Source organism: Anolis carolinensis, chromosome 5, assembly GCF_035594765.1.
Source record: "Anolis carolinensis isolate JA03-04 chromosome 5, rAnoCar3.1.pri, whole genome shotgun sequence".
Lineage (NCBI taxonomy): Eukaryota > Metazoa > Chordata > Lepidosauria > Squamata > Dactyloidae > Anolis > Anolis carolinensis.
Window position 1 is genome coordinate 204273963 of NC_085845.1, and position 11795 is coordinate 204285757.

Here is an 11795-nt window from a genome sequence, read left to right on the forward strand (position 1 = left end):
GCTTGTTTGGCTGACTTCTTGTGGGCAAACATCTTGCAGGTGCAAGGGCTCCAATTCTGGCTGAAACGGTGGGAAACCCAAGTTTTCCTCTTCATCTGCCACAATAGTACCAGGAACGGGACTACATGGCCCATGAGTCATCACACTGCCTTTATATATATCTGGATTGACTGAGAACTGGTGGCATTTTCATATGTAATATCTTAGGGGACTTGCTGCTTGAGAGTCCAGTGGAATCTCCTTCTCTGTAGGTTTTCCAACAGAAGTTGGATGACCATCTGTTAGGAAGGATTGGATTGTGTCTTTCTTCCTGGCAAAAAGAGGTTGGACTAGATGGCCTTTGGGGTTCCCTTCCAAATACAGGCTCCTTGGGTTCTCTCTTCCCAATAGGTTGGAAGGGGTTGGACTAGATGGCCTTTGGGGCTCCTTTCCAAATCCATTGGAATTCAAACTACCTTCGAATCCCGTGCTTTCTAAGCAGAAGCTGGATGGGTCATCTGTTTGGGAGGGCTTGGATTGTGTTTTCCTGAATGGAGAATGGGGTTGGACTAGATGTTCTTTTTTGATTCCAGGGCAAACTGAGTTCAGGAGTGAATCTACTTCTTAGTTTACTTTAGTTCAGGAACTATCCAACATGCTGATCACCAGAAGATGTTCAGCACCTCGGACAGCTCAGAGGCAAAAACCATAGTGAAACCGACCACCTCATGGACAACACCACTAAAAGTGCATCATTTTACACCAGGCATGGGCAAACTTCAGCCCTCCAGGTGTTTTGGACTTCGACTCCCACAATTCCTAACAGCCGGGGCAGAATCACTGCGTTGCTGTGAGTTTTCCGGGCTGTATGGCAATGTTCTAGAAACATTCCCTCCTGACGTTTCACCCGCATCTTGTGGCTAATAGCATCTTCAGAGGTTCTATTGGAGGTGAGGCAAGTGGTGTTGTGACTCAACTGGAACCTCAAATTGACTCTGATGGGGATGATGGGATTCAGGTTCAAAATTAGGTTCAAAATGTCCCTGTTGTAGAAGATGAGGATCAGGGAGTGCAAGTTCAATTTCCCACAGCAAGGAATGATGCCGCTGATACTGAAACTAGTCAGGTGCAAATTGACTTGGAAAAGGAGGACAGTTCTCAGTCTGATAACGAGGCTCAGCAAACTAACGAGCAGGGCTGACCTTGATGAAACGGGCTCCTTAGATTGAGCTGACCGTTTGGAATTCAGGGTTCGGAGGAGTGTGAGAATTGCAAACAAGAGGAAGGTTAGAGCCAGAGAAATGCCTTCATGCTTTGCAAAGGGTATTAAAGGAATGTGTTTGGAGACAAACCTTTGTCAAAGCAACTTTTTGTTCAACCAAGAAGCAAGCACTTCGTTTTCCCTGAATTATCTTGCAGCCTTTATGTTCATGTTCCTGGGACTTTGTCATGCTCTAATGGGACTTCATTTATTCCTTGTGATTTCTGGAATTATTCTCTAAGGCTTTATTTTGTAACCATCTTTTGGAACTTTACTTTTGCTTTTAAAGAACTTTTTACCTTCTATTTTCTAATAAACTAAAAAGACTTCAACCTGTGTGCAGTTTTGGTGTATACAGCAAGGTGAAGCTAGCCCGAGGTACAACAAGTGGAGTGTATATATAATTACCTGTGGAATGATGTCCAGGGTGGGGAGAAAGAACCCTTGGTCTGTTTGACCAAGTCTGAATGTTGCAATTAACAAGCCTGAATAGCATTGAGTAGCCTTGCAGCTGCAAAGTCAATCAGTGAGGATATCCACATCAAGGTAGCCTGGCCGTTGTTGCCTGGAGGACATCTTTAGCTTGGGGGTTGTTCACTGGCACTTGGTTGTTTGCTGTCTGGAGTTCCACTGTTTCTGAATATTGTTCTTTATTTACTGTCTTGATTCTGGTATTTTTTAATATTGGTGACAGGATTGTGTTCACTTTCATGGTTTCCTACTTCTATTGAAATTGTCCACGTGCTTCTTGTGGATTTCAGTGGCCTCTCTGTGTCGTCTGACATGATCGTTGCCAGAGCATTTCCGTGTCCTCAAATAATAATATTCTGTGTCCGGGTTGGTTCACCAAGTGCTCTGCTATAGATGACTCTTCTGATTGGACTAGTCTGCACAGAGGAGCCCTTGATGAACCAACCTGGACACATAATATTTTTATTTATTTCTTCATTTACAGTATTTATATTCCGCCCTTCCTTCTCCACCCTGAAGGGGACTCAGGGTGGATCACAATGTACACGTACAAGGCAAACATTCAATGTCATGATGAACATAGAGACAGAGACAGACACAGAGGAAATTTAACCTTCTCCAGCTTCCAGTTTCCTGAAGGTATTCTCGATTCTGGCCACAGGGGGAGCAGTTGCTTCATCATCCACTGTGACGCCGAGTCCTTGGATACTTCCTCATCCCAAACACTGCTGGATGATTTTTATGGTGTCGTAAATTAGTTAAATTAGCCTCCCCACATAGGTGGTACCTAAATTTCCTAGTTGATAGATGCAACTATCTTTTGGGTTGCTTAGGTCAACAACGAGCAGGGCTATTTTTTATTTTAATGGCCGGGTGCCTCACTCCGACACGGGTTGGCCTCGAACTCATGAACTCTTGGTCACAGTAATGTATTGCAGCTGGCTACTAACCAGCCTGCGCCACAGCCCGTATTTGAGAACACAGAAATTCTGGACCCACTTTGACAACCATCATGTCATGCTACACAGAGAAAGCCATGGAAATCCACAAGAAGCATATGGACAATTGTAACAGAAAGGAGGAAGTCATGAAAATGATTGAGCACTATTTAAAAAAACTCCAGAATCAAGACAGTAAATAAGGAAACAGGGGAACTCCAGACTGCAAACAATCAAGGGCCAGTTAACACCTTGCAAACAGAGGGTGCCTCTAGGCAACAAAGGCCAGGCTACCCCTATGCAAATAACCTCACTGATTGACTTTGCAGCTTCATGGCTACTCAATGCTAATCAAGCTTGCTCATTGCAACATTCATTCCTGCTTCAACAGATAATCTTTCTTCCAACCTGGACATTAATCCACAGGTATAATAATAATAATAATAATAATAATAATAATAAATAATAATAATAATAATAATAATTATAATACATCACACAGTCCTAAACGCTTGGGAAGTGTTTGGACTTGTGATTTTGTGATATGAAATCCAGCATATCTATCTTGTTTGCTGTGTAATACTGTGTCGTTGTGTCAATAATAATAATAATAATAATAATAATAATAATAAAATACATCACCACAGTCCTAAACGTTTGGGAAGTGTTCGACTTGTTGATTTTGTGATACGAAAATCCAGCATGTCCTATCTTGTTTGCTGTGTCATACAATATAATAATAATAATAATAATAATAATAATAAATCACACAGTCCTAGACACTTGGGAAGTGTTCGACTTGTGATTTTGTGATACGAAATCCAGAATGTCTATCTTTGTTTGCTGTGTCATACAATAATAATAATAATAATAATAATAATAATAATAATAATAATAATAATACATCACACAGTCCTAAAACACTTGGGAAGTGTTCGACTTGTGATTTTGTGATATGAAATCCAGCATATCCATCTTGTTTGCTGTGTAATACTGTGTTGTTGTGTCAAAATAATAATAATAATAACAATGTTATTTTTCTATCCTGCCTCCATCTCCCCGCAGGATCTCAGGGTGGCTAACACAGGGCAAAGCCCGAGAACAATAAACAGAGTTATTATTATTTCGTGTCAAAAGCATTGCATAACAAAATACATGTTTAAAAATGATGAAAAAAAATAGAGGAAATCACAAAACAACTAAATAGTTTTTAGACCAAAAGCGGGGCAACAGCTTTTTTAAAAAAAATCTGTTTTACTGTGTTTTATTCATTGGATGAATAAACAGAGTAAAACAGATAAAAACAACATATACAAATAGGTAAAACACAATAAAATCAGATATGAATGCAAACAGTAAAAACCAATTGAGAACATAGAATGATGAGATAAAAGGACCCAGCAAGTTGGAGAAAGGGGTAATATGGGAGGTATATATACGCTCCACTTGCCTCATTTACAACAGAAGATGCAAATAGCCACAGATGCAGGCAAAATGTCAGGAGGAGAATGCTGCTGGAACATGACCACCACAGCAGCCCGGAAAACTCACAGCGACCGAATGCAGCCTGGGATGGCGTTGGGCTTTGTAGGCGGCTGACCTTTGTCCGGGTGGGCCTTCCCGGATGCCCTCGGCCGTCTGATAGGCGTGGAAGGAGTTGGGGAAGTCGACGGTCCGGGTCCGACTCGTCCACCACGTTGTCCAGCAGCTCCAGGGCCCTCCATGATGGTCATCCGACGCAGGCCGCAGCCCCCGTATTCCTCGTTCTGGGGAGAGGGGACAGGGACTGGAAATGCAGTAGACATCCAAAGGCCCAGATGTTTGCGGGAAAAGGTATAGGAGATATATCCTATGCGCATATTGAGAAGTTGCAATTTTGAAAACTTCACAAAATGTTTTATTACAATATTTATATATTGTGGGTATCAAATTGTATTGGTTTTATTTTTGAGTCCTATTTGAAAGCAGGGTATAAATTATTATTATTATTATTATTATTATTATTATTATTATTATTATTATTATTATTTGCAGGTTCGAATCCAGGGAGCTGGGTGAGCGCCCGCTGTTAGCCCCAGCTTCTGCCAACCTAGCAGTTTGAAAACATACAAATGTGGGTAGATCAATAGGTACCGCTCCCACTGTTAGCCCCAGCTTCTGCCAACCTAGCAGTTTTAAAACATACAAATGTGAGTAGATCAATAGGTACCGCTCCCACTGTTAGCCCCAGCCTCTGCCAACCTAGCAGTTTGAAAACATGCAAATGTGGGTAGATCAATAGGTACCGCTCCCACTGTTAGCCCCAGCCTCTGCCAACCTAGCAGTTCGAAAACATACAAATGTGGGTAGATCAATAGGTACCGCTCCCACTGTTAGCCCCAGCCTCTGCCAACCTAGCAGTTCAAAAACATACAAATGTGGGTAGATCAATAGGTACCGCTCCCACTGTTAGCCCCAGCCTCTGCCAACCTAGCAGTTTTAAAACATACAAATGTGGGTAGATCAATAGGTACCGCTCCCACTGTTAGCCCCAGCCTCTGCCAACCTAGCAGTTTTAAAACATACAAATGTGGGTAGATCAATAGGTACCGCTCCCACTGTTAGCCCCAGCCTCTGCCAACCTAGCAGTTTTAAAACATACAAATGTGGGTAGATCAATAGGTACCGCTCCCACTGTTAGCCCCAGCCTCTGCCAACCTAGCAGTTTTAAAACATACAAATGTGGGTAGATCAATAGGTACCGCTCCCACTGTTAGCCCCAGCCTCTGCCAACCTAGCAGTTTTAAAACATACAAATGTGGGTAGATCAATAGGTACCCGCTCCCACTGTTAGCCCCAGCCTCTGCCAACCTAGCAGTTTGAAAACATACAAATGTGGGTAGATCAATAGGTACCGCTCCCACTGTTAGCCCCAGCCTCTGCCAACCTAGCAGTTTGAAAACATACAAATGTGGGTAGATCAATAGGTACCGCTCCCACTGTTAGCCCCAGCCTCTGCCAACCTAGCAGTTTTAAAACATACAAATGTGGGTAGATCAATAGGTACCGCTCCCACTGTTAGCCCCAGCCTCTGCCAACCTAGCAGTTTTAAAACATACAAATGTGGGTAGATCAATAGGTACCGCTCCCACTGTTAGCCCCAGCTTCTGCCAACCTAGCAGTTTTAAAACATACAAATGTGGGTAGATCAATAGGTACCCGCTCCCACTGTTAGCCCCAGCCTCTGCCAACCTAGCAGTTTTAAAACATACAAATGTGGGTAGATCAATAGGTACCGCTCCCACTGTTAGCCCCAGCCTCTGTCAACCTAGCAGTTTTAAAACATACAAATGTGGGTAGATCAATAGGTACCGCTCCCACTGTTAGCCCCAGCTTCTGCCAACCTAGCAGTTTTAAAACATACAAATGTGGGTAGATCAATAGGTACCGCTCCCACTGTTAGCCCCAGCTTCTGCCAACCTAGCAGTTTTAAAACATATAAATGTGGGTAGATCAATAGGTACTGCTCCCACTGTTAGCCCCAGCTTCTGCCAACCTAGCAGTTTTAAAACATATAAATGTGGGTAGATCAATAGGTACCGCTCCTACTGTTAGCCCCAGCTTCTGCCAACCTAGCAGTTTGAAAACATGCAAATGTGAGTAGATCAATAGGTACTGCTCCGGTGGGAAGGTAACAGCACTCCATGCAATCATGCTGGCCACATGACCTTGGAGGTGTCTACGGACAACGCCGGCTCTTCAGCTTAGAAATGGAGATAAGCACCAAGCCCAGAATTGGGCACAACTGTGTCAGATGTGAATGATGGATGTGAGGCGGATATATTGAGACACTTACAGCCTTCTGTCTCAATTCTCCCCTCCATTCGGTAGTAGCACAAACAAATAAGACTGCATAGCTGTCAGCCGATCCTGATGGTAATTAGTTTATTGTACAACTATATACATAGATAGCAGCCAGAGCTGCTCAAGACACATGTTTCTCTAACAGCAAGATTAATGCAATTCTTATGCATTCAGCATTTTTCATCAGTACCCGTCAATAACGGGTCCTGATGAAAAATGCTGAACGGATAAACTGGACTTAATGTCAGGGAGAAACCTTTACCTTTACCTAATAATAATAATAATAATAATAATAATAATAATAATAATAATAATGCAAAAGGCCACCCTACTGGGATCTGTGTGCATCATCCGAAAATACATCACACGGTCCTAGACACTTGGGAAGTGTTCAACTTGTGATTTTGTGATACGAAATCCAGCATATCTATCTTGTTTGCTGTGTCATACAATGTTGTTGTGTCAATAATAATTGTTATTATTATTCTTTTTTTGTATGACCTTGGGGAAGATATACAATACAAAGCTTGCCGAAGTTTTGGTATAGTCAGTTTCCCTTAATTTGAGAATTATATTTAGTGAAGGAAATTCCATCCAAGAATGCATCGTTGTGCTAACATCCTTCCTGCTGGATTAAAATGCAGTGACTTTCATTCATGTTCAGGGAGTTACTTTATGTCAAAATATAGGTGCATCTACACCAAACATGGGCCAACTTGGGTTTTCCTCCAAGTGTTTTCGACTCTAACTCCCACAATTGTGGGAGCTGAAGTCCAAAACACCTGGAGGGGTGGGCCCAAGTTTGCCCAGGCCTGATCTACACTGTATAATTAATGCGATTTGGCACCACTGCATTAATTTAGGTTTACATTGTTGGTATATTTTGGTGTAAGTGTGAAATGTTGAATCATGTGTTTTTGCTGTTTGGTTTTGCAACTGTGTATTCCGGCATGCTTTCCAGCAGCACACGGGTTAATGGCAGGCCAGCTTGATTGATAGCCTGCCTAGCCAATAGGTCAAGCCTTCCGGTCTCAGAAGTGCTGATAGGATGTTCGTCATACTGCTATGGAATGTCGGAGTTGCCGGCAGATGAGCTTCGCTGACAATCAACAAAGAATAATGACATGCTTTGCCTTGCTTGGGAAAGCATGGGTCCTGTGAGCGATGGACTTTGTAGTTGTATATAGTTGTATATAATAAAGTCTTAGAACCGCTGGGATCAGCTGAATTACGACTGTGGTGTCGTTTGTTGGTGCTGCTTAAGTGGTCTGACGGAAGATGGATTGGTGAGAGGCCTGACTCAGCAATAAATCAGGGTGGTTCGGAGCTAATTAACCCCCTGACATAAATGAGCTCACCTTCTTCCGCACGAACTCTACCGTCTGGTTCGTGTGCATCTGCAGGTAAGTCTTGAACACTCGCTCCATCAGCGGACCGTCCTATGAAAGAGGGACCCAAAGAGCCAGCTTAACGTACCTGCATCTACACCGCAATCTGCATCTACACTGAGGAATGAGTGCAGTTTGGCACCACTTGGACTGCTGCGGGTCAATGCTGTGGAATCCTAGGAGATGTTGCGTTGATGGACCTTTAGCCTTCGCCTTGGCCAAAGTATGCAAAAATGCAATACTTTGCATTGCAAATTATATCATATGAAAATTTGCCGCTGACCTTGAAATTGCGGAAGTCCTCCCTGGGCTTTCCGTTCTCCGCCTGGACGTCTGGACGGTAGATTTCGGACGGGTCGCATCCCTGTGGAGAGAAAGACCATGAAGACCAGAGATCGCAAATCCAGCCCAAATTTTTTAGTTTTTTCAATACTGGCAGCCAGATTTTGTTCATTTTCATGGTGTTGAAATTGTCCATCTGCTTCTTGTGGATTTCAATGGCTTCTCTGTGTCATCTGACTGTATATTATTTGAGGACACAGAAATGCTCGACCGCTCGAACAACAATCATGTCAGACGACACAGAGAAGCCATTGAAATCCACAAGAAGCAGGTGGACAACTTCAACCGAAAGGAGGAAACCATGAAAAGGTGTTTTTAAATACTGTGGCCTTCATCAAATGCTAATCAAGGTGATTAATTACAACACCTTTCTCCCATCCTGGACATCACTCCACAGATAGACGAGGGTCGAATGAAAAGTAATGCCTCCACCTTCGTGACTTGGGTTTGGATGGAAATATTTTAATAAATCAAACGCAGAAATAATGCTTAGGATGTGCTCTTTAACAACCACTATTCACTTCTGCACATCACCACCAGACAATTGGATATATTTCTGCCAACAATGAACAAGTTTTCTGAAGTCGTCATGGAAGAAGTCGACACTCTGTTTCTGCAACCGGCGTCTCACAGGACCCATTGTGCACAGATCTTCCATTAGAAAAGCAAAGCAATAATGTGACCTATACGTTCTTGTGAAATGCCGATGATGCTTGAAATTTCTCTCTGAGTGATACAACGATCGTCCTGAATCCATTTGTCAACCTTTTGCTTGTGAAACTCAGTGGTTGTAGTCACAGGACATCCAACTCTTTGTCTGTCAGGCAAGTCAGATGTTCCCACCTCAATGTCTTTAAACTTACTCGCCCAACGATGCACAGGACTCACATCAACACAATCACCTTTGGAGTGAATCTCCTTTGGGGTCACACCTTCTGAGGTTAAGAATTCAATGGCTGCACGTTGCTTAAGTCGCATTGACTGATGGTCTGTGCAGGGTTCCATACTTCGCACTTTGACAACACAACCGTCCAATGCTAAGGCTTCCCCGTCTGTGCAGGGTTTCATACTTGGCACTTTAATAACACAACCATTCAATGCTCAGGCTTCCCGCCCAATGGAACTAACTGCAGAGGAGAGTCTCCTGAACAAGCCAAGACCTGCCGCAGACCAGGACTGCCATCCGTTGAGGAGTTACGAAGGTGGAGGCATTACTTTTCATTCAACCCTCGTAGAAACCCCACTTGCCTAGTTTCCAACAGGCCTCAGAACCTCTGAGGGTGCCTTGCTGCCGTAGATGTGGGCGAAACGTCAGGAGGGAATAGTTCTGGAACATGGGCATATATCCCGAAAGACTCACAGCAATTGCAGTATGTTCTCAATTTGCTTCTGACATGATAAAAACAACAACTCCAGAAACTTGTGGCAAAAACTATGTTGAATTGGTTGAGACTCAAGGAGACTCATTGGAAAACTACCGCAAAAAAAGTGCTGCAGGATGATGTCTCTCCTGTAGAAACAAAGTTAATAAAACTTTCCCATGTTTTTATGATAGAACAAATTAGGAAATGATATTTATAACCCAGCAACAGAAATCATGTTCCATAGTGTTATTCCTATCTAAGCATAGGGTAGGACTAGATGTCCCTTGGAGTACCCTCCAATTGCAATCCTTATTTTCCTCCAATTGAGGACTATTCTTTCTCCTTCCAGGCATATTTTGGATACTCACCACGTTCACCACCTTCATCCTGTCCGCTCCTGGAGAGCAAGCAAATGCCTCTCTGTCAAGACGGGGCCTGCAGTGCTTTGCTCTTCATTTATAGCCTTGAGTCTTATGCAAGGAGAGCCAACAGGAACCCGACCCAGCCGGAGCTGGAACCGGGGGCAATAAGTCACCCGTTAACCCAGTCGGGGCCAAATTCCTCCTGCCAAACAAACCATGAATGCCGCGAGCGAGGGAGCATCCTTCTGCAAGGAGGTGGGGAAATCCTCCTGCATCCCAGAGGACCAGCCGAGGAACCACCCACAACCGTCACCCGCAAAGTGGGGTGTAAACAAGGACCCGGTGTCCGCAGTCAACAACACAACGGTGGGCAACTGGTCAACCAAGAGTGTCCTGCGCAGGAGCGTGACTGGAAACAGAGCGTGAAGCTGGGACCGGGCCAGAAGATGTTCTGGGACAAGGGGAAACAGGTACGGAAACAGGCCATGGGATCCGGTCAAGAACAACAGCAAGTGGGAGGAATCTCCATCTAGGAAGGAAGGTACGAGGGTTAAATGAAAAGTAATGCCTCCACCTTTGTACCTCCTCAGCAGATGGCAGTCCTGGCTTGTTCAGGAGACTCTCCTCTACAGTTAGTTCCCTTGGGCGGGAAGCCTTAGCATTGAACGGTTGTGTTGTTAAAGTGCCAAGTATGGAACCCTGCGCAGACAGAGAAGCCTTAGCATTGAACGGTTGTGTTGTTAAAGTGCGAAGTATGGAACCCTGCGCAGATGGGGAAGCCTTAGCATTGGACGGTTGTGTTGTTAAAGTGAGAAGTATGGAACCCTGCGCAGATGGGGAAGCCTTAGCATTGAACGGTTGTGTTGTTAAAGTGAGAAGTATGGAACCCTGCGCAGACGGGGAAGCCTTAGCATTGAACGGTTGTGTTGTTAAAGTGAGAAGTATGGAACCCTGCGCAGACGAGGAAGCCTTAGCATTGAACGGTTGTGTTGTTAAAATGCGAAGTATGGAACCCTCCGCAGACGGGGAAGCCTTAGCATTGAACGGTTGTGTTGTTAAAGTGAGAAGTATGGAACCCTGCGCAGATGGGGAAGCCTTAGCATTGGACGGTTGTGTTGTTAAAGTGAGAAGTATGGAACCCTGCGCAGATGGGGAAGCCTTAGCATTGAACGGTTGTGTTGTTAAAGTGCAAAGTATGGAACCCTGCGCAGACGGAGAAGCCTTAGCATTGAACGGTTGTGTTGTTAAAGTGCAAAGTATGGAACCCTGCGCAGACGGGGAAGCCTTAGCATTGAACGGTTGTGTTGTTAAAGTGCAAAGTATGGAACCCTGTGCAGACGGGGAAGCCTTAGCATTGAACGGTTGTGTTGTTAAAGTGCAAAGTATGGAACCCTGCGCAGACGAGGAAGCCTTAGCATTGGACGGCTGTGTTGTTAAAATGCGAAGTATGGAACCCTCCGCAGACGGGGAAGCCTTAGCATTGAACGGTTGTGTTGTTAAAATGCGAAGTATGGAACCCTGCGCAGACGGGGAAGCCTTAGCATTGAACGGTTGTATTGTTAAAGTGTGAAGTATGGAACCCTGCGCAGACGGGGAAGCCTTAGCATTGAATGGTTGTGTTGTTAAAATGCGAAGTATGGAACCCTGCGCAGACGGGGAAGCCTTAGCATTGAACGGTTGTGTTGTTAAAGTGCGAAGTATGGAATCCTGCGCAGACGAGGAAGCCTTAGCATTGAACGGTTGTATTGTTAAAGTGTGAAGTATGGAACCCTGCGCAGACGGGGAAGCCTTAGCATTGAACGGTTGTGTTGTTAAAGTGCGAAGTATGGAATCCTGCGCAGACGAGG

General features: G+C 44.2%; 1 protein-coding gene across 1 annotated transcript in view; it reads right to left on the bottom strand.

Annotated features, from left to right (window-relative positions):
- The window catches only part of miox (myo-inositol oxygenase), a gene marked incomplete in the record, with an annotated part of 30551 nt that extends 20490 nt beyond the window's left edge, over window positions 1-10061 (bottom strand). Inside the window, 4 exon segments of the mRNA XM_062983441.1 lie at window positions 4270-4415; window positions 7851-7931; window positions 8164-8244; window positions 9955-10061. Of these exon segments, the coding sequence (XP_062839511.1) occupies window positions 4270-4415; window positions 7851-7931; window positions 8164-8242 (306 nt within the window).
- Window positions 10062-11795: the final 1734 nt, after the last annotated feature.